Raw genomic sequence first — 23,437 nt, forward strand, 5'->3', positions numbered from 1 at the left:
TTGATTTTCACAAAATCCCCACTTTTTTTTAGTGGGGAGAATTTGTGACTTTAGTAGACTATATCAAGATGTAGGGAAAAGTATGAGGTAGCAGTAATATAATTTAAAATAGGGCAGTAGCGGGACTTCCATGGTGGCACAGTGGCTAACAGTCCGCCTACCAATGCAAGGTACACGGGTTTGATCCCTGGTCTGGGAAGATCCCACATGCTGTGGGGCAGCTAAGCCTGTGCGCCACAACTATTGAGCCTGCGCTCTAGAGTCCGTGAGCCGCAACTACTGAAGCCTGCGTGCCACAACTACTGAAGCCTGCGCTCATAGAGCCCTTGCTCCGCAACGAGAGAAGCCACCACAGTGCGAAGCCCGGGCGCCTCAACGAAGAGTAGCCTCCCGCTCGCCGCAACTAGAGAAAGCCCGCGCGTAGCAACGAAGACCCAACGCAGCCAAAAATAAAATAAATAAATAAATAAATTTAAAATAGGGCAGGAAACATTGCTATGTTTAAAAGTTTTTAGCCACTGTATTCTTGGTTTTTATCGGCCATTTCACCTACCTGGTCCTGTTTCTCCCTTGCTGCTTTCTTTTCATCTTGCTTACCATTACCTTCCCATTAAGACCAAACCTTTCTTCATGTTCCATGCAGAGCAGTTCTACCTTCTTTGAATCTTTGACACAAAACAAATGCCCAGGTCTTTGGGGGTATTAGTTTCTTTTCGAGGAGCAGTTTTGGTTCTAGCTATTAATAACTTTTTCCTACCTGATTACTCTACCTTTTAGGATTGTGTTGAATAAATTAAATTGAATAACCTTAAAGCATGCAAGCCAGCTGACACAGTGGGTATTCTGAGATTTTTCCTTCCCCTCCCCATCACTTTGGCTACTTAATGCATGCTAATCGTACTATGCCTATGGCAGCTAAATCATTTCGTCTGTGATGTGTAGTTGACAGTGCCTCTTTTATTTCATAAAATCAACTTTTCTGATATCCTTTTATATTGCTAAGCTTCATGGAATTATTTAAATTTACAATTTGCTTTTATGTGTTAGGAAAGTTAGTTTTCGCTTGTTTTGCAGAACATTAATTATAAAAGCCAGTATGGCCACAGGAGGAGGTCCTTTTGAAGAAGGCATGAATGATCAGGATTTACCAGACTGGAGCAGTGAGGGTGTTGATGACCGGCTCAACAACATGGTAGGATGTCTTACTGTTGATGGTGTGTCGTTGGCTGCTAATGTTAGAATGCAGCTTCCCCCTGCCTTAGCCAAGTCATACTCACTGAAACTCTTTGAAAACACATTTTTTCTTGCTGTCCAAGATCTTAAATGACCCTGGGCTATTTGTTATATTACTTGAAGACATTTTTGTTTGTAGGTAACATATCAACTTGAGTTAGCTTAAGCCAAAAAGGAGATTTATTACAAGGATATAAAGATGTTTTATGGAAAACAACTTAAAGGAATATAGCTGGGTTTTAGGAAGGGACTAGAAAAAGCAACCAGAAAGTTGTCAAGAATTACTTTTTTATTACGCTGACTCCTTGCTTCTGTGTGCCTCTGCTTAACACAACTTTCTTTTCACAGACCAGTTTTCTCTCCCCTCTGGTCCACGTGGCATACTATGGCTGCCCCTTCATTCTAAAGCTTTCAGCTGTGGCTGCAGTTACATACTGACTAGTTATCTCTTAGTTCCAATTTGAAATTTTAACATACGATTATCCCAATTTGGATTAGATATGCATCTCTTTTCCAGTCACCTATGGCCAGGATTGGGTGGGGTAAGTAGAACAAGAGGTTGGCAGGAATACCCACACATGGATTGGGGTGGAGGGACAGTTTGTAGAGAAAGGAGTTTTATTATAAAAGAGAAAACTATCCCAAAAGATTTTACGAAAGTAAAACTAAAAGACTCTTCCAATATGGATAAAGTGGGAATTTATAGCCTTTTTGTTGAATGCGTTATGTGAGTATAGCTAAGTAAATAAAAATGTTTTCTAGTTAAAATATTAAGCATTTTTTGTCATTTCATATCAGACCTTATCATGTAGTACATTGTTGCCTATAGAAAATAATAATAGTGATATTTATTGCTTACTATATGCTAGGCGCTGTGCTAGCTGTTTTATGTATGTTATTTTTTTTCTTTAAAAAAATTTTTTTTATTGGAGTATAATTACTTTACAATGTTGTATTAGTTTCTGCTGTACAATGAAGTGAATCAGCTATATGTATACCTATATCCCCTCCCTCTTGGACCTCCCTCCCAACCTCCCCATCCCACCCATCTAGGTCATCACAGAACACCGAGCTGAGCTCCCTGTGATAATACAGCAGGTTCTCACTAGCTAACTATTTTACACATGGTAGTGTATTTCTGTCAAACCTAATCTCCCAGTTTGTCCCACCCTCCCCTTATGTATGTTATTTTTAATCGTATTTTAAAGGTGACACTATTTTAGAGATTAGGAAACTGAGATCTTGGGAAGTTTAATAAATTGCCTAGGGTCACACAGTGGGGCGTTTCTTCCTATAACAGTAATTGCTTTAGAACACAGGTTGATTCCAGATCTGTCTACCTATATATACTGACTTTAAAGGAGGCCAGTAAAGGTATATATAATTTATTTCACTATTCAGTTTATAAATAGTAAGGAACCATTTTTTAAAACGCTTTTGAAAATATTCAGACTGACGCTAGGTTTGGAGTTTGGGTATTTGTATTTGTTAATGACCTATGATAGGAAAGTAATTATTTTCTGAATAATTATAATTTCAGCACAGTTTGAAATTTAGGTGTAGTGGAGGGGAAAATGGGTTAGTACAAGTAACTAATTGTCTCTAAGACTATGTATTTATGTGAAAAATGTTTGTCATTTAAAATTTTAAGACCAAAAATTTTTAAGCGTACCAAAATATTTTCCTGATTTGATAGAGGCCAGATTAACCTTTGCCTGTACTTTTTTTTTTAAAGGATTGGGGTGGCCAACAGAAGAAGGCAAATAGATCATCAGAAAAGAATAAGAAAAAGTTCGGTGCAGAAAGTGATAAAAGGGTAACTAATGATATTTCTCCGGAGTCATCGCCAGGAGTTGGAAGGCGAAGAACGAAGACTCCACATATGTTTCCGCATAGTAGATACATGACGCAGATGTCTGTTCCTGAGCAGGCAGAATTAGAGAAACTTAAACAGCGGATAAACTTCAGTGATTTAGATCAGGTTTGTAAATTATTTTAAAAATCAAATTATAACTATGGAAAATATTTGCAATAGACTAAATAGTTTGTCTTAATAAAATTGAGCTGTTTATTTCCTTTTTCTTAGTTTCTGTGCCTATGGAAAGAATGTTAATCCGTTGTGATGGTACTGTGTTCTTTGGAGGGCAATAAAGTCCTTATTTCTAAACTTGCTGAGGACAAGTCTCTTGGGACTTTATTATTATACTATATGACTAACTTAAATGATTTCATTTTGAAACTAAATTATGCATGCTAGTAACTGATTAAGATTGCTGTTAAGCAAAAGGGAATATCGAGTTTAGAATATTTGTCATTGGTTAAGTGTGGGATGTGCTGGGTTATCTCAAGTTTAGAATAAAACAGTTGTTTGTATTTATAATCACTGAAATCAAGTTTAGAACTAAAAGCAAGTAGAAATGATAATGAACTCTTAACATTTTACTGTCACATCTGTACTTCATAGAGATAAGTTTTCCAAATATGCATAAAGGTAGATTCAAGTCTGGTATGATGGTGATGATCATATATCATTTAGTCACCTATGTGTTAATTATTGAACATTTACTGTATGCCGGGCACTGAGTTGAGTACTTTATCAGACAGTGCTTCACACTGACCCATCTTTTTTTAAAAATGAATTTATTTATTTTTGGCTGCATTGGGTCTTCCTTGCTGTGTGTGGTCTTTCTCTGGTTGCGGCGAGCGGGGGCTACTCTTTCTTGTGGTGCGCAGGCTTCTCATTGCGGTGGCTTCTCTTGTTGAGGAGTGCGGGCTCTAGGGCATGCGGGTTTCAGTAGTTTTGGCATGCGGGCTCAGTAGTTGTGGCTCGCGGGCTCTAGAGTGCAGGCTCAGAAGTTGTGGCACATGGGCTTAGTTGCTCCGCGGCATGTGGGATCATCCTGGCCCAGGGATCAAACCCGTGTCCCCTGCATTGGCAGGTGGATTCTTAACCACTGCACCACCAGGGAAGTCCTACATTGACACATCTTTATGTTGATGTTCATATTAATTAATTAACTGATTCATTGGGTTCAAAGCCTATGTTATATTCTGTGATCAAGTATGACTAGCAATATGAGTTATAAATATGATTCATAATCCTACTGCTTCATTTAGACTAGTCTTGCTCATATTCATCATTTGAATTGTCTCTGGACAGAATGAGGCCTAGGACGTGCTAATTGAATTTTGATATTTTATGAAAAGAATTTTGTAGGTCTGAAGCTGTTTTGAATCTTACAGCAAATCTGTTTATATGCACCTTGTGAATCAATATCTGATGATAAAACTAAGAACATTGGATTTTTTTTAATTTTGAAAGATTAATGTTTGTGGGATTTGGTTTCTTTTTCATGTATAGAGAAGCATTGGAAGTGATTCTCAAGGTAGAGCAACAGCTGCTAACAACAAACGTCAGCTTAGTGAAAACCGAAAGCCCTTCAACTTTTTGCCTATGCAGATTAATACTAACAAGAGCAAAGATGCTGCTGTAAATCCCCAAAAGAGAGAAATGATTGGATCAGCACAATGTAAAGAGTTGTTTGCTTCTGCTTTGAGTAATGACCTTTTGCAAAACTGTCAAGTCTCTGAAGAAGATGGGAGAGGAGAGCCTGCAATGGAGAGCAGCCAGGTGATAAAACTTCTTTCTTTTGCTCTTTGCTTTCATAAACCTCAAAGTAGATTCATTAAGATTTAAAAAAAATATTGGGTTATGCACATAGGAATTTTAGTTAGGTAGAATTAAAGTTCTTCTCTGACCTTCCTCATTAATCTGTCAGATTTACTCAAAGTGGTGTAAATTTCTTTTTACCAAAATGATAGTAGAAATGGCATAGTCAGGTAAATTAAGACTTCTGTTCATCTGCCAAATGTTGTATTGCTAATTTTTAGTAAAGAGCAATTGGGAGCAATGTGATTAATAGATTGCTGTAGAAATTTTTTTTAAAATGGTATAATTCTTTTGAAAAAATTATTTTTCAAAAGTATCTTAATTTTTAAAATTTATTTATAAAGAAATATATAAACAGTAGAAAAATTTATATAAATAATAGTTTGATGCACAGTTTTATAAAATGAAGTTCCCAAGTAATGAAACTAAAACACATTTTGAAATTTTTAAGTTAACAGTAATTGGAATTGTTGGTATTGCCTGTTATGTTTTGATTAAATTCTAAATTTGATTCAGATCTTCTGCATGTATGAATTCACACAATAAACCTAGAAGTATCTTTGGTTATTTGAAATTAAAATCTATAATTTTAATTCCCCCCCCCACCCCAAATATTTCCCTTGCAGATTGTAAGCAGGCTTGTTCAGATTCGTGACTATATTACTAAAGCTAGTTCCATGCGGGAAGATCTTGTAGAGAAAAATGAAAGATCCGCTAATGTTGAGCGCCTTACTCATCTAATAGATCACCTTAAAGAACAAGAAAAGTCATATATGAAATTTCTGCAAAAAATTCTTGTAAGTTTTGGACACTTTAAGTAATGTATTGAGTTATTTTTGTAGTACATCAGTGTACATGTACTGATGACATTCTGATGCCACCCCAGAGGAGTTAATATATTTTCAAAAAATCGTGCCATCCGTTATAACATTTTATTGCCCTTTTTAATAGTTGTATGATTTATACCGCTGAAATATTTCAGGCTAGAGAAAATGAGGAGGAGGATGTTCGGACTGTAGATTCAGCCGTGGGATCTGGTTCTGTAGCTGAGAGCACATCGCTAAACATAGATGTGCAGTCTGAGGCTTCAGATACCACGGTAAGCGGCTTTTTAGTAATTAAAGTGCTGGAAATGAAGATAGAAAGTTCTCCCCCGGTTTTCACGATGATATTTTTGTAGGCATTCCTTAATGAAAAGTTTATCTCAGGGAAGAAACCCTCAGATTGTTAATGCTGTATATATTCTTTTTGAACATGGAAGTTTAAAAGTTTTATTTATTAACATTAAAAATAGTTTTAATGGTTGATTAAATCTAATAATATCTGATCTTCAATTTGCAGAAACCTGGTTTTTCTAGTTTGTTTCATTAAGCACAGCTTTACTCATTTTAAGAAGCATTGGGAAAGTTAAAATTCATTGTGGATGTAAGAGCTATAAGTACAGTGTCATTGCTTAGCATGTCGTCTGCTGGAAAAGTCTCCAAGTTCATTTGCCATTGAGGAACCATTTTAAGGCTGTTAGGATTCTCATTTCTCAGGCTAGCTTAGAACGGAAGCAAAACCAGACGACTGATAAAATTGAGATGAAAATGGGACAGGGTAACATTTACTTTGGGATTTATTCCAGTGAGAAAAATACTATAAATTCTGACTCTGCAAAATGGAATGTATCAAAATACTGTCTTTTGGAAAAATAATCAGAAATTTACAGAACTTTGAGGAAAGATTTATAAAATAAACTTAGTTCATAGAAGTTAGTATGAAACTAGTATACTTTTAAGCATTTTAATTTTAGCAGATAAACCTAAAACCATGCATTAGTAAACTTGAAAGACTGTTATCAGTAATGCCTTTCTTGTGAAAGGATAGCCATGTATATCTTTTGTTTCCGAGGTATGTTCCAAAGTACCATTCAGCATTAGGAATTTGAGGGTTTGTTTCCTTTTAATATTGACCTGCATAGTTTCCTATCTGCCTCCTTTCTCTTCCTTGCCCTTCCTGATTTGAAGAGGAAATTTGAATTTTTTTTCTCTCCATTATTTTCACCAGGAGATGCTCAGAGGGCTTGATCCAAATGGTTGTTGAAGAATGGATTCTACTGTGGGGAAATTGTTTTTCTATTTACAGTGGTGCTGGGAATAATTTCTTTCTCACATTTCATTCCAGCAGAAGTGGAAGGGTTGGGGCATGTTGGTAAAGGAATTCTGTTGGAGAGGAGTGGGAAATGATATAGATGATTATTATAATTTATATGCTAGTGTATATCGTGTTCCCCATGATGAGAATTTCTTTCATAACATAAAATCAAGACATTTTGAAAGTTAATTAATGACATAGAATAAATGTTGAAATATGCTTCAGCAATTGTTGTATAGCTTATTGCCTAGGATGTGATATTCACTTAATTATAATAAGCCCGAAGTCTAGTCTATAGGAATTTAAAAGTCTAATTTAAAGTTTTATTGCCACTTGGGGGAGGATGGATTGATTTTCTAAAAGATGGACTGGTAATTTTTTATATTTATTTACAAGACTGGCTTATATGTTAAACAGGAGTTTGTGTTAAGAAATTAATATGCTACACTATTTAATAAAGGAGGCATCTTTTAGTCTGAGAATTCGGCCGTGCATTGAGGACAAACTAGGGAATTCAGCTTCACAAGAACAGGTTTCAGACATTGACGTTACAACAAGTCCAAAAGGGAAAGGTGACAGACCTCCTCAGAATGACAGGGAACTGAGGCCTAATAGGAAATATAGCCGAAAACGTGGATTTCCCTCAAAGGTATACTTCACAATATTAACTTGGGAAGTCTCTAAATGAGCACCTCTTTTGTTCATATTTCCTCTCCTTTATTTGCTTTTCTGTTGTTGTTGCTGTTAACTTTTAAATATGTACGTTAACATGGTTAATTGTACTGTAATTTGCATTAGTAAAATGCTGTCCCTTAGTGTTTTTTCCTTTTCTGCTTTCCTATTCTCCTCTCCATGGATTATGTGTGGCGGCTGTTTTTAATTTGTATTAACAAAGGACTTGAAACTTAATCTATTTTCCTTATTTTGCTGTTGAGAACTCAAAATATAACACATTCTTAAACCTTGACCATTAGTTGCCTTTTGTTTCTGATATTTGTGTTCATGGATTAAGAAGGTACTTTTAAGTTTTGTCTTATTTCCTGTAGTCATTCATTAAAGAAAGAAAAAAATAGAGCAAGCTATTAGCTTTCCTGTTTTTTTAAGAATGAAATATTGGATTGGCCAAAAAATTCATTTGGGTTTTTCCCTAAAATCCTATGGAAAAACCCAAACGAACTTTTTGGCCAACCCAATATTTTTAGTGTTTTTTGGTTTATATTTTTCTTCCCATTGGAAATCCCTTTTTCCATTCTTTTTTTTTTAATTATCCAGTTGACTTGTTTCCTGATGTTTTTGCTACTTTCTCCTCCAATGTTTGCTGTAAATGTTCTTTCTTTTAATTTTCCATGATTTGCATAAAGACACTCAGGAAAGGTTTAAAGACAACTATTTGGGTAGTTCCGCTTAAAACAGTTTGAAAAAAAAACAGCATTTGTAAAAGTGCTCATATCCATTTGACAGGAGTAAAGTACTATTTTAATAATTGAGTATAGATAAGACCAATTTCATATGTTTTATTACTAGCTTATTACCTAGGATTAGGCTTTCCTTTCTGTTATGTACATATTTTATATTTTTGTGGCTGTTTAAAAATGACAAAGCTTAACCTCTAGATATTAGGATGTCTCCCCACTCTCCCACAAGAGTTTGAAGATATAGTTTGAAATCAGCTATAGTGATCTTACTATAAAATGTTAAGCAAAAGGTATCCCAGTTCAACAGAATAGTAAAGTAGCTGATTATTTTTAAAACTACTAGCATTGGAGAAGAGAAAGTGAATGGGGGAAAATAGATCCTTTGGAACTTAATGTTCCTTTCTTAAGTCTTCTGAATAGTGACAAACAGAACTTGAATTGACAATTACTACAGCATAGCGTCTTCCAGTTTTACTTTTTTCCCCTAAGGCGTTATGTTTGCTTTTAAAAACCACTTTTCTGTTTTTAAGTTTCTTTGAATAATGTCCTTATAAATATTATTTTCTCTTGAACTTCTTTCTGGAGTTTATTTTAATTTGATTCTTTTTAATCTTTTGATTCTTAGGGCCATCCTAGGGTAGTTCTATCAGTACTCTGTTCATAAAATGATTTCATTTTCTTAGAAAAAATCCTAATTCCCACTGACTGACTTTATTCTTTCTCTGCTATGCAGAATCTTTCGTTCTCCCCACCTGCCTTCATTCACTCCTTAACATCCTTTCAAAATGTAGTATTCTGTTAGAAGACCAGGGAAGAAAGTTGGTGTCATAACTGAGGTTCAGTGCTTAAAGCAACCTTGTGAGTTGCAGCTTGATAGGAGATAATTGATATTCTTGAGTTGGGCAGAGTCCATTTTATGAAATATTTTATAGACACGATGACATTGCATAATTTTTAAAAAGAGCCTTCCCTGAATACCCATGCCTTCATTGTTTTCCCGTACTCATCTTTCCCCCCACACTTAATCTCAGCTCTTAGAGCATGCATAAGCTTTTAAAAATACCATCTACCCATTTTTTGCTATTGTTTTTATCATTTCTAGTTATTTCATGTGGGCTAGATTTGTCTCCCAAACCAGACTATGCTTCTTCAGAGATAGTTTTAAATACAGAAGACAGAGTCTACGGATGTAATTTTGGGGCAGATAGTATGATGTGAAAAAACACTAACCTAGAACTTAGGAATCTGACTTCCCCTCACTGTGATATTGGATAAATCACAGCTTTATCTTCTCTGGGCTTATAGTTTCTCACCTTTCAGATGACAAAACTTGGAATACATATTAACTGAAGTACTTTTCAGCCATAAAAATATATTTGGATCCCTGAAGAATTATTGGAAGAACATCAGTTGGGTAGAGGAAAGGAAGACTTAGGGTTTTCTGAAATCTGTTACCTGTATGCAACTCGAGATTTCATGCTTAAGTTATTATTATTTTTTTTTTAATTTGTAAACTAAGAATGTACTTACTGAAAGTGACTCAAAACATTTAAATGAAAATATGTGTTTGAAGGATGGGTATAGTCCTGGCCTCCTTTTTTGGATTTCTATTCCATGCACCATCTTCTTGCCATGTTTTTATCCCCAGGTATTTTTATTACCATTTTCTCATCTTCCCTTTCTTTATATTTGATTGTAGTTCCCACCCACCTCCCTCAGTTCATCTTTTCTAAATATTAGTCTGAAATGTTATTTATGTGGATGCAAAAGTTATTAAGCAGTAATAAAACTCCACTAATTTCAAAAATTGTTGGGAATTCATCTTTGGATTAGTGAAAAATCTGAAGTTCAGAATTCTTTATAATTAGAGTATCAAAGTTTTGCAAATAAATGTGACTAACAAGGATTAAAGTTCTTTTTAAAAGTTTGCATTTTAAAGGGTAAGAAACCATAATATTAAATTGTTTAGTAAATTCTTTAAAATTAGATAGCTTTAAGGTTAGCTTGAGGTCTAAACTATTTTTGAGAGATGGGAGGATTATGAATTAGATGGAGATAATGCATTCTTGATGGTTTTCTTTTTTCCTAGATGACTTTTAGCCTTATTTGTGTAATGTTTCTTTTCTTAGTCATTTACCACTGATGCTTTGTTGGAGTATTAGATTGATGTCAACCTGGAGAGATTTCTCTTGAGTCGTTCCACTGAAATCTGTACCTGATTGGGTCTGGTTTTATATTTTACCGGTGACTTTGATGAAATTAATTTGGATCAGATCTGAGATGGCTACCTATCTCAGATTGATAGTTATCTCTCACCCTTCAAATTATTTTTTCAAGATGTAAATAGTCTTGAAATGAGCAAGAACTAAGAAGATGAATTTTCATAGGAATGAATGTAATGTTAACTAGGTAACTCCACTTGTATAGGATGGGAGAGAACTGAGTAAATTGTACTTGATTTGAAAATGGCTTTAGTTTATTGGAAATTCTCCAGTAAAATACTAGCTTAACCAAGATACATTATTTCTCTTCCATGTTCATAAAGTCTAGTTGGCCAGTCCAGGATAGAGCACTGACCTGGCTTCTCTGATACCTTACATCAAACATTCTAACTGTAGTCTCTACTTCCTATTTGAGCTTCCTTTCTTTGAGTTCTTAATTCTGAGCCATGTAATTATTTTTATTGCTTGCCAAGTTATCACAGTTACTCATTCTTGTTTACAATACTAATGAGTGCTACTTGGGGAGGTAAAGGGAAGAGGTTTGTGCAAAGTATTGTTAAGGAATGTTACCCAGAAGGGAATTTCTCTGGAGCCATCTGTGTTCTCCATAATTTTTCTTGGAATCAAACGTACATAGGGAAAACAGATCAGTGCATTTTTACTTTGAAAAGAAATCACTGAGGTTTATTTTCCTTGTTAACTTTGGTTAGAGCCAGGGGATATCATTCATTTAAAGTCTCCATATCCCCAGCAAAAATTTGGTAGCAATGCAAATTTAAAATTAACTATTTCTAAGTTAACAGAAATATTTTATGTAAATGTTAGCTAAAATCATTAAACTTTTAAGATACAGAATTTTTTAAAAGGCAAATCAGTGATGAAAAATACCATTATGGTATACAGTTCATGCATAATTTGTCTGATTTATTGTTTCCAGGTTGTATTTAAATTTCTCTCTTTGATTAATTGACTTTATTTTTTCTGGTTGGGTTACACTTGAATATTTTTAAGATTAACATTTAAAATTTTATAATTCCTTGTAAGTGGCACCTATTTAATCTGTTCCTCTTTTAGGCAAAATGTTATCTTTTGGGGGGGAATTTCAAAGTAATTTATGTCCTCAGACTCAGCATTAAATGAGCATCTTTTAAAAGAAAAAATAGTAATGATATCTTTGATGCAAAAGATAATATTTTTTCTTTACTGTATCCTAATATAAAGTGATGCAAGTAAATTAAAGCCTTTCACATCAAATAATCAAATAAAAAGTATATTTTTAAAATTTCCATCCATAGTTAGAAAATAGTTGGTTTGTTTTTGTTTTGTTGGTTTTTAAACATCACTTCTAGGAATGGGGCAGAAGATTTTTTAGTCTGGTCTTTCTCCAGGGCTACTTTTAGGGCATTAACCTGGTATGATCTGCTCTTCCTTTTCTGTAAGGCCTGGATCCCTCATTCTTTGTGTGTGTGTGTGTGTGTGTGTGTGTGTGTGTGTGTGTGTGTGTGTGTGTGTGTGTGTGTGTGTGTGTGTGTGTGTGTGTGTGTGTGTGTGTGTGTGTGTGTGTGTGTGTGTGTGTGTGTGTGTGTGTGTGTGTGTCGGCCTTCCTGTGTTCCTTTTTGTATGCCTTTTGCTTTACTTTCTTTTTGTTAATTCTTCTTCATGCTAAGCACATGCATATGGTCTTCTACCTTGAAATTACCTAACTACCTAATTCTTAACATGACAGGCTGTCTCTGTGTCATCATTTTCTTCTTTTTCTTTCAAGTCTGTATCTAGGGTTGCATATTTAATACTAATTTATTGTCTATGTATGTACCTTGCCGTTGGTAGTTGAAATAGGAACATGGATTTTAAAAGATGTAAGTGTTGTTGGTCTTATTTTTCAGGCCAGAGATCCTCAGCAGGAGCCTATGGAAGAGATAGAAAATTTGAAGAAACAACATGATTTATTAAAAAGGATGTTACAGCAGCAGGAGCAACTGAGAGCTCTGCAGGGACGACAAGCTGCTCTCCTTGCTCTGCAGCATAAGGCAGAGCAAGCTATCGCTGTGATGGATGATTCTGGTATGCCACCATCTTAGAATGTTTTTATAAGTAAGGCTCAGTAAATAATGATATGATTGCAAGGTGGATGCTGGTTATTCTATAATTAGATCTTGATTGTTGTCTAGTTGAGAAACCTACACGTGAGGCTTACCCTGTCCTGTGCTTTTCTCTGGTTATGCAGAAAAGGTTGCAGGGACAACTCCTGGCCATCATACTGTACCGTGCAGACAGCCAGCTCGCTCTCCTTTTCGTCAGAGAGTACCCTTAAGAGGTAAAAGGGACAGGATGTAGTTCTGTTTTTGTACCTCAAATTTATAGGGCTCTTGTTGCTTCTATTTCTGCCTTTTGTACTTTATTTAACTAGGATTGCTGTACTTTGCTTGCCTGCCAAGGAAGGGTTAAAACCTTAAGTGAGGCAGTGAATAAATGTAAGCTTCTTTGGCTTCTGACATGAATAGTGAAGTATCCAATTGTATGCACTAGTTCCTTTGAACTAAATTTATATCCTATCCAGTCTCCCTGAGACTCAGAAATGTTCTTTTCTTTCTTCTTCTTTCCCTCATAGCCATGTATCACTTAGATGGAAATTGTATTGAATTCTTTTTTTAAAAAAATGTCAGCTTTATTGCGGTATAATTGACAAATAAAATTATAAGATATTTAAAGTATACATCTTAGTGATTTAAGTTTTGTATTTTTGGATCTTGTTTAAGAAACCTTTCCCCATCCTATGTATTGAATTCTTTAGTATTGAGTCTAACTTTATAGTTTGTCTTGTTATTGTCAAACCTACGTGTTTAATTTCTCATTAAGTTGAAAACAGATTGTTACTTATTAAAACTTAAAACCAAATTATATTTTCTAGTAGTCTGTCATTACAGTCTAATAATAATTTATCTCCTGTGGGCTCTCCATTTAAGGTCCTTACTGTGGTTACCCTGTTACTCAATTTATCGTGTTGTCCACACCTAGCCCACTGGCTCAGCCTTCTGCGCACTGTTATATGTAATTTAATTTTGCATTTTCATAAGGAGCTTTATGACTTGCAAGTAACTTACTCTTTTGTAATAATTATATAGTTGTATAGAATATATATGGTATAGTATATAATAATTATGCAAATTTTCATCCCCATTTTTCCCTTGCAAAATTCAAAGTATTATTAGCTGTTAGATTTAGGAAAAAACAAAATACTTTAACAGTGACAAATACAGTTTGGTTAATGACCAACTTTTAAAATATTTTTCAAGATTGGAGTATCAAATTTCAGAGATTTTCTTGTGATAGTTATGTTATTTCAAATAGTTATACTTACGTCATCTCATTTGATCACCACAAAACTGTAGGTTAGTCGCCAGGGCTTTTTTTTTATAATTCTCACTTTAGAGAGAAGGAACTCTAACACAGAGTTCGTGACTTGCCTAGGCTTATATGGAATTTTAGTAGAATCAGATTTCTTGAGTTCCAGGTCAGGGGTCTTCTATTTCTGAATATAAACCTTTATTTTTAAGTAAGCAGATAATCTTTCTTTCTTTCTTTCTTTCTTTTTTTTAATGTACTATTATGAGACAAGGACCAGGAGGAGAATGAACAGGAGTTTAAATTTGAATTTATTTTATGTACTATTTCAAAAAGAATTTTAGGTTAATGATTGAAAACAGATTTTATCTTACATTTATGAGATTTTGCAGGAGAATACTGATGTAAAAACAAACTTACAGTATTTAATCTTTAGGTATATAAGAGAGGCAACATAATTGTCATGGGAAAGAGTGTTCCTTTTACCATTTAACTAGCAAGTTGTGTGTTATCTAGACTGTAATTGCTTTTTTTCCCCCAAGTACTTTGGACTGGATACATGGGAGTCTACCCCACCCTGTAATTCTAATTTCTCATTGAAAAAGCTAATATTTTCCTTCAAAACAGACACAGTTTATAGTCATTGTCTCTTTTAGAGCTGGAAAGATAAGCATGGGGTGGTTGAGTAACAGAGCAGTAATTATTATGAAAATTGTCATCAGAATACTGCCTTAGGAAGAAAAAAACTGTGGTCTTTTAGTATGAGTTGTATCACAAGCAACTCCTTCAATAAATTATCTGTTCTACAGTAGGGGTCGGCAAACTATAGCCAGCTGGATTTGGCCCACTGCCTGAAATAAAATTTTATGGAATACAGCCATGTCCATTTGTTTATGTATTGTATGTAGTTGCTTATGTATTGTATATAGTTGCTTTTGCCCTACAGTGGCAGAGTTGGGTAGTTGAGACAAGAACTGTATCTCCACAAAGCCTAACATGTTTACTATCTGAATCTTTAAAAAAAGTTTGCCAGCCCCTGTACTAGAACATTGATTCTGTTGGGGAGGTGGGGATTGAGACTGGTCAGAATTAGCTGTGCTTTTTCAGACTAACCACTTTGCCCGCCACGCCTCCAACCCAACCTGGTGGACCTTCCCGCACCCCGACTCTGTTGAGTCACTATTCCTTTTTTTTTTTTTTTAATTAATTAATTAATTAATTAATTTATTTTTATTTTTGGCCGTGTTGGGTCTTTGTTTCTGTGCAAGGGCGTTCTCTAGTTGCGGCGAGTGGGGGCCACTCTTCATCGCGGTGCGCGGGCCTCTCACTATTGCGGCCTCTCTTGTTGCGGACCACAGGCTCCAGATGCGCAGGCTCAGTAGTTGTGGCTCACGGGCCTAGTTGCTCCGCGGCATGTGGGATCTTCCCAGACCAGGGCTCAAACCCGTGTCCCCTGCATTGGCAGGCAGATTCTCAACCACTGTGCCACCAGGGATGCCCGAGTCACTGTTCTTAATTGGGATGTAGCAGTATCCCTCCTTGAGTGTTGGGACAGAAAAAGATGAACCACTATACTAGAGTTTTGTGAGTGTCCCTTTATTTTCAGGTTAGATGGAAACTTATAAAATGATTGGTTGGCAGATAAATCTGAGGGTTAACTAGCTTCAAATTACGTTGAGATTTTTTAAATTTCTTTTTTCCCCCCAAATTTATTTTTAGCTTCTCAGAAATTAAAAGTGTTGTTTTTTATTTATTTGCTTTAATGAATTATTAAATTATTTGCTTGAATGAAAGTTGTTAACTTTCTTTCCAGTTGTAACAGAAACTACAGGTAGCCTATCTGGAGTCAGTATCACATCTGAACTAAATGAAGAATTGAATGATTTAATTCAGCGTTTTCATAATCAGCTTCGTGATTCTCAGGTAACTTCATTTTTTTGGTATACTGGATTTAAAATCGCATTAACTAAAGCAGTGCTTCTCAAACTTTACTGAGCATACATATCACCTGGCATGATTGTTAAAAAATGTAGATTTCTGGTCAGTGGGATCCCCCCACCTCCAAAATTATGATTCATACATCTGGGGTGGGCTTCCCACCATGCGATTCCAGTGCTGGAAGTCTCGGGACTATGCTTTGGGAAGCTCTAATTTAGAGGAATATCTACTTTGAATGAAGTGATTAGTGAAACTTCCCCTTTGTATGCTCCTAGATGACGCATTCTTATTTCACCTTAAAGATTGTTAGTGGTCACAACTGTTAAACTTAAGTTAGGGTGAATCTATGCTTTTGCAATGTTTTACTAACAATTTTAAGAAAGTTCTTAAGTTTAATTTCAGAGTTAATAAGTGTTATAATTTAATGACCTTTGTAAATAATGATATAAATGCAAAATTTCAGTCTCTTGAGTGAGAAAGGGTGAATTAATACCTCTCCACTGGAAATGGGTATAATTGACAATGCATTATCTTCTGTCTGCTGACCCAAGTTTAAATAAAAGAAGATGATCTAACTACTTTGGAGAGTTATTTAGCAATATCTAGTACATTTTTTCTAGTGACCCTGTTCAAAAGGAGATGCATACAAGAATGTTCTTGGCAGCATTGTATTAATAGCAAAGCAGAAACAATCTAAATGTCCATGAACAGGAAAATGGATTAGTAAGTTATGATATATGCATAGAGTGAAATCCTATAACCGGTTACAGTAAATGAACCAGAGCTAATGAATGAAAATGCAAGTTTAAGAAGGATACCACTTAGCTTATGTTTTAAAATGTGTAGAGTGTATATTTTTTATGGATACCTTCATAGGTATTAACAAAATAAAAATATGTATGAGAATGGTAGGTGTCTAATTCCAGATTGTGGTTATCTCTTGAGAGAGTAATGGGGTCAGGATTTCTACGTATAAAGCTTTAGCTATTATCTGTAATATTATATTTCTCTTAAAGAAAGAACTGATGCAAATGTGGCAAAATACTAAAATTTGACTAAGCCCAGTGCTGGTTATTCATTATATGATTCCCTAATCCTTCGTGGATTTTTTAAATGTTTCATAAATTTTTTTTTTAATAGGAAAGAGGTGGTAGGAGAAACTGATAGGTTAAGAAGTTAAAGTTTATGATTGTGGTTCTAAAAAGATGGCAAGAGAGAGAATGAGATTTTTGAAGGTTTGTTCTATATAAAATGTGGCATTTCTAGCACTTAATTTAGATCCAGTTAATAACATCCAGTGAATCCCCACTGTGTAGTTATGTGTGTCTATAAAACAGTATATGTATATACTGTTTTATAGATATGGTGGCACATCAGGAAACAGTATGTATATAACTTGGGAATAGGAAAGGCATATATACTTACCGACCAGCACAACCTACACAAATGTTTATCTCTTCTTATAAAGAATATTTATGTATTTTTGGGACTTCCCTGGTGGCACAGTGGTTAAGAATCCACCTGCCAACGCAAGGGACACGAGTTTGATCCCTGGTCCAGGAAGGTCCCACACGCTGTGGAGCAACTAAGCCTGTGGGCCACTACTACTGAGCCTGCACTCCAGAGCCCGCGAGCCACAACTGCTGAGCCCACATGCCACAGCTACTGAAGCCCGCGTGCCCTGGAGCCTGTGCTCCGCAGAAAGAGAAGCCACTGCAATGAGAAGCCCGCGCACCACAGCTAAGAGTAGCCCCCACTCGCCACAACTAGAGAAAGACTGCGCGCAGCAATGAAGACCCAGTGCAGCCAAAAGAAAAAAAGAGAGAAAATATTTATGCATTTTTAAAATGAGAATGCAAGCTTAAATCACCTAATCTTTCTTTCTTTTCTTTTGTTTTCTTTTTTTTTTTTTAAAGCCTCCAGCTGTTCCAGACAATAGAAGACAAGCAGAAAGTCTTTCATTAACTAGGGAGGTTTCTCAGAGCAGAAATCCATCAGTTTCAGAGCATTTACCTGATGAGAAAGTCCAGCTTTTTAGCAAAATGAGAGTGTTACAAGAAAAGAAACAAAAAATGGACAAGCTGCTTGGAGAACTTCATACACTTCGAGATGAGCATTTGAACAATTCAGCATGTAAGTAAATCTAAGCAGTATTAGGTAGAGGACACGTAAGTATATATGCCAACATGTAATAATTACTTAGTAAATATTTGGTGAATGAATAAACACATAGTTACTCAAGAAAATTATAATTTTTATGGGGAAATAGGACTTGCACGTGAAAAGTTTTTAAGTAACAAGGCAATGTATGGTAAAGCCAAATAGATGGTAGATCTGTAAAATTCAGAAAAGGAAAAGAATGAATTTGGGCTTGAAAAATTGGTAGGATTTTATTTTATTTTTTATAAATTTATTTATTATTATTTTTGGCTGTGTTGGGTCTTTGCCGCTGCACGCGGGCTCTCCCCAGTTGCGGCGAGTGGGGGCCACCCTCCGTTGCAGTGCTCGGACCTCTCACCGCACGGCCTCTCCCGTTGCGGAGCACGGGCTCCAGGCGCGCGGGCTTCAGCAGTTGTGGCGTGCGGGCCCAGTTGCTCCGCGGCATGTGGGATCTTCCCGTACCGGGGCTTGAACCCGTGTCCCCTGCATTGGCAGGCAGACTCCCAACCGCTGCGCCACCAGGGAAGCCTGGTAGGATTTTTTTTTTTTTTTTAAATTCATTATTTATTTATTTATTTATGACTGTGTTGAGTCTTCGTTTCTGTGTGAGGGCTTTCTCTAGTTGCGGCAAGTGGGGGCCACTCACTCTTCATCGCGGTGCGCGGGCCTCTCACTATCGCGGTCTCTCTTGTTGCGGAGCACAGGCTACAGACGCGCAGGCTCAGTAATTGTGGCTCATGGACCTAGTTGCTCCGCGGCATGTGGGATCTTCCCAGACCAGGGCTCGAACCTGTGTCCCCTGCATTGGCAGGCAGATTCTCAACCACTGCGCCACCAGGGAAGCCCCAGCCTGGTAGGATTTTAAATAAGGGATAAGTATAAGAGAAGGTAACTGTTAGATACTTTGACATAATAATACTGCACTTTTTAGCATATCCAAAATTTTTCCTTAAGGAAAAGCTAAACCAAATTAGTACATTGACTTTAAAACTATGAAACAGATTTAGAAAGTATTTATGCAATAAAAACCTGAGATATGAAAAACTTATTTAGTGCAGAAAGTCCCAAACACTTCATTTTTTAAAATACATAAATAGTCATCTCAGGTGGGACTAGGAAAGGCATATAGTCATCCTAGGTATACTAGTTAAATAGTTATACAACCATCCCTCAGTATCCATGGGGGATTGGTTCCAGCACCCTCACCCACACCCCTACGGATACCAAAATCTGAGGCTGCTTAAGTCCCTTATCTAAAATGGCATAGTATTTGCATGTAACATAAGCATATCCTCCAGTATACTTTAAATCATCTCTGGGTTACTTACAATACTTAATACAATGTAAATGCTATATAAATAGTTACCAGCATGCTGCAGATTCAAGTTTTGCTTTTTGGAACTTTATGGAATTTTTTTTTTCCTGAATATTTTCTACCTGCTTTTGGTTAAATCCGCAGATGCAGAACTCTTGGATACGGAGGGCCGATTGTACTAGTTATATAGGAAAGCCAATAGTCATCTTAGTTATACTGTAGGAACTGTCTTTTCTGCTCTACAGATGTTTTACTGGCCTTTGTCTTATTCAGATCCAGTTACTAGTCCTCACTTGGCCACATACCTTCCCAAGCCTGGTCCCTGCCTCTTACTCAAACGGTTGGTAGTCGGAGCTGTAGCATTGGGTATTGGAATCAGTAGGGTCAACCCTAACAGGCCATCATTCTTTAGCATTCCAGATGCTGTCTTATCAAAGGACAGACAAGGGATAGAAACATCGTCTCTGGATCCCTGTACTTCACCCTAGTTGTCTGCCACCTTCAAAGAACTGTACTATTTCTACCCTGAGACATACGCCTTTCTTCTCCCTGACTTCTGCTCCTCCTCTGCTTCCTCTAGAGTATAAGCTAATCCCAGTGCCCATCCTTCCCAAACAGATGAACACAACCAAGGAAAACTTAGTTTTTCGTAAGTTGTACTCAAAGCCTTGTGGTCAGTTTTATACACATAATTAAAGTAGCACTCTGTCTACTGATGACTAAAAAGTCATATATTTCTCTGGGAAACAGAGTGAAAGCAGAGCAAAAGGTAGAACAGTCAAGGAATAGAGAGAAAAGACTACTGGAAACCAGCTGTAGCAGTGGATAACGTGAGCAACAAATGACGATTGTCACTGTGAGGAAGAGGAAAATGATGATAGTTTTAAAGTGGTAGTGGACTTGCCTGGTGGTGCAGTGGTTAAGAATCTGCCAGTACAGGGGACACGGGTTCGAGCCGTGGTCTAGGAAGATCCCACATGCCGCGGAGCAACTAAGCCCGTGCACCACGCTACTGAGCCTGCACTCTAGAGCCTGCGAGCCACAACTACTGAAGCCCACGTGCCTAGAGCTTGTGCTCCGCAGCAAGAGAAGCCACCACAATGAGAAGCCCATGCACCTCAACAAAGAGTAACCCCCCGCTCACCGCAACTAGAGAAAGCCCGCACGCAGCAACGAAGACCCAACGCAGCCAGAAATAAAAAAATAAAAAGAAAAAAATAAATAAACTGGTAGGAGAGAGAGAAGCACAAAGATTCTTAGTCTTCATTTATTACCCTTGAAAGCATAAGATATCTTTGATCTGTGTGGACAGAAAAGTAATTAAAATGTAGTTCAAGAGCTGTCTTAGAGGATTAATCGTCATCTAATTAGAAAATTTTATTGCTGAGTAGTATTCATGGTATTATGTACCACAGTCACTTTAACAATTTTGCTTTATCTTTTGGAACAAGAAAAGTTCCATCTTGGAGACCAGATAGAATCCCTCTGGACTGGAACATTCTCACGGACCTATCAGCTAGGGTTGCCCTGTAAAGATTTGTAGATGGTGTGCTTGCACATCATATGCAGTGGCTCTATTTAACTTAACCTGGAACCAAGTTTATCAGAGGAGTACTCTCGTTACTTTCTCAAGGTAGAATATCGTAGTTCTTGTTGGTTTCCATCTTGTCTTTCCTTATTCTTTCCTTTCTGTTTTAACTCTGTTTGGTTGAAGGACATGTTAATAAACAAGTGGCCTGGTTATATCCTTAAGTTTCACATTTTAAAGCTGCAGGATTTAAGATGTTAATGACTTTTACTTTTTATTTTTCTATGTCTGAGCCAACTACGAATGTGTTGTTTGATGCTGTATTTGTTTATTTATGGTAACTGGTCTTTTTTTTTTTTTTTTTTTTTTTGGTGGTTGTGCCTTCTTCAGCCTCTCCACAAAGGAGTGTGGATCAGAGAAGTACAGCCGCAGCTCCCCCTGCTCCTGTAGGCTTAACACCAGTTGTCAATGGAGAATCCAGTAGCCTCACATCATCTGTTCCTTATCCTGCTGCTTCTCTAGTTTCTCAGAATCAGAGTGAAAATGAAGGCCACCTAAATCCAACTGAAAAACTCCAGTAAAACATTTCTACAAACATTGTTTACATAGATTAGAATTGAATAATGGGGATAAATCTTGGGGGTTTTTTCTTTGTTGAAAATTCTGGAAAAACTGAGTTAATTTGATATGATAAACATTTTTAAGTGATATGGTGGTAAAATAAGTTTGTGTGTTATATGTGCATCTTTGAGTTGTCCTAGAGAAATGTGACATTGTAATAACATGTAATTTCTATGAGCTAATGTATTCCTGTTTTCCAAATAAAGGGACTACAGTTAAAAGATTTCTATATTCAAATGGTTTAGAGCCCAGGCTCTGGAGTCAGACAGCCCTGAAATTGTATCTCACAAGGTTGTGTGACTGTGGACAAATAGCACCCTCACTAAGCCTCTTTTTCTTCACCTAGCATAATATATTTGTTCATAAAGGTGTTTTAAGGATTAGAAAACATTGGCATAATTCCTGGGACTCAGTAAAAACTCAACAACCTAATTATTCTTTTTGGTAAACATGTTATATAGTATGGTAACATGTAGATCTCTATATGTTGTAGACAAATTGGGAACCTTCTGTAAATGCTCAGTAATGCCTGCATACCTGATTTGCCTAAGAGGTACTATTTTAATGGAATATTTAGTACTTCACATTTTTGATACTTATTAAGAAACATAGGAATATTTTTGACATTGAGATTTAAGCTGTTAACATCTATACCTGCTTAAAGTGAACACATGGAAGAGGGTTTCTTATGCTTTTGTCCGTAACACAAGATAAGTAAATAAGGTGATGAGATTTTGAATAACCTGTACTTGAAATTACATTCATTATAGTCACATCCCCTGGATATTTGACTGGGTTTAAATTTTGTTTGTGCTGGCTGCTACTCTATGAAAATAGTGTATGCTTTATTTTGCTAAAATGGGTGTTAATATAAATGTTTTTGTTGTTTATCAGGAAGTTAAATGAAGTTCGAAAGAGGTTGAATGAGCTAAGAGAATTAGTTCATTATTATGAGCAAACATCAGATATGATGACAGATGCTGTAAATGAAAACACAAAAGAAGAAGAAACTGAAGAGTCAGAATATGATTCCGAGCATGAGAATTCTGAACCTGTTACTAACATTCGGTAAGAACTTTTTTTAAAGTTGTTTTTCTAACATATTCACCCTAACAATACATTTAATATGAAACAAAAGAAACCTCAACAGAGTGCCTACCGTTTGCCTTTTATTTAAGCTTTTCTCCTGTAAGTCTGCTGTTTTGGTCAGTGTACTCTTACTTGTTCTATAAAGAAAAACAAATAGGGAAGTATTGAATACAGTAGTCTGGTAAATTTGCTGTTTGTTAGATCAACTAAAAGTTAATCATAAGAAGTACGTAACTTCATTTTCCTACCTCTTTATTTTTAGGTGTAATTTTGATTTTTTTTTTTTGGTTGTAATTTTGATTTTTTTAGATGTTTTTCTTCTTAAATTTGTGAATAGGAGAAGTTAGTGAAAAGCAAGAGCCGTTTATTTAGAGGATGAATTTAAATGGGAAAATAGCTAATGATGTTCATAGTCTGGAATTATTTTATCAGCAGTTCTAAAACTTTGATTTTTTTATTATTACATATATTTTTTACCTTAAATAACTTCAGGTTGTTTTCTTTTAGAAATCCACAAGTAGCTGCCACCTGGAACGAAGTAAATAGTAATTCTAATGCACAGTGTGTTTCTAATAATAGAGATGGGAGATCAGTTAATTCTAATTGTGAAATTAACAACAGATCTGCTGCCAACATAAGAGCTCTAAACATGCCTCCTTCTTTAGGTATGATTGACTCTATTCACAGATAATTTTACCATATTATTCTTGGGAAGTGGAATTCCTTTCTTTAGTACTCTTAAGTTTATTAAATTATTGATTTCAC

The 23,437-nt window shown here is 36.0% G+C and overlaps 1 protein-coding gene and 1 long non-coding RNA gene across 44 annotated transcripts in view; one reads left to right on the forward strand and one right to left on the reverse strand.

The window, feature by feature from the left end:
• The window catches only part of PCM1 (pericentriolar material 1), an 88,203-nt gene that overhangs the window by 10,073 nt on the left and 54,693 nt on the right, over positions 1–23,437 (forward strand). For 9 of the 43 annotated variants that reach the window (XM_082444484.1, XM_082444463.1, XM_082444474.1 and 6 more), the window contains exons 3-13: positions 1,075–1,192; positions 2,969–3,214; positions 4,595–4,864; positions 5,530–5,700; positions 5,886–6,002; positions 12,563–12,740; positions 15,835–15,944; positions 17,876–18,092; positions 21,353–21,539; positions 22,478–22,651; positions 23,180–23,337. In XM_082444484.1, the coding sequence (XP_082300610.1) occupies positions 1,097–1,192; positions 2,969–3,214; positions 4,595–4,864; positions 5,530–5,700; positions 5,886–6,002; positions 12,563–12,740; positions 15,835–15,944; positions 17,876–18,092; positions 21,353–21,539; positions 22,478–22,651; positions 23,180–23,337 (1,924 nt within the window). In that variant the 5' untranslated portion in view covers positions 1,075–1,096. Of the gene's footprint in view, positions 1–1,074; positions 1,193–2,968; positions 3,215–4,594; positions 4,865–5,529; positions 5,701–5,885; positions 6,003–7,499; positions 7,689–12,562; positions 12,741–12,903; positions 12,994–15,834; positions 15,945–17,875; positions 18,093–21,352; positions 21,540–22,477; positions 22,652–23,164; positions 23,338–23,437 lie in introns of all 43 variants that reach the window. The other 34 variants (XM_082444449.1, XM_082444488.1, XM_082444453.1 and 31 more) reach the window with 13 other exon arrangements.
• On the reverse strand, positions 18,368–21,332 carry LOC309651664. Its single transcript, XR_014258291.1, has 2 exons — positions 20,265–21,332; positions 18,368–19,756 (listed from the first exon to the last, which is right to left on the reverse strand). It is a non-coding gene; the product is annotated as an uncharacterized lncRNA (long non-coding RNA).

Source organism: Balaenoptera physalus (genome assembly GCF_965194825.1).
Source record: "Balaenoptera physalus genome assembly, chromosome: 21".
NCBI lineage: Eukaryota > Metazoa > Chordata > Mammalia > Artiodactyla > Balaenopteridae > Balaenoptera > Balaenoptera physalus.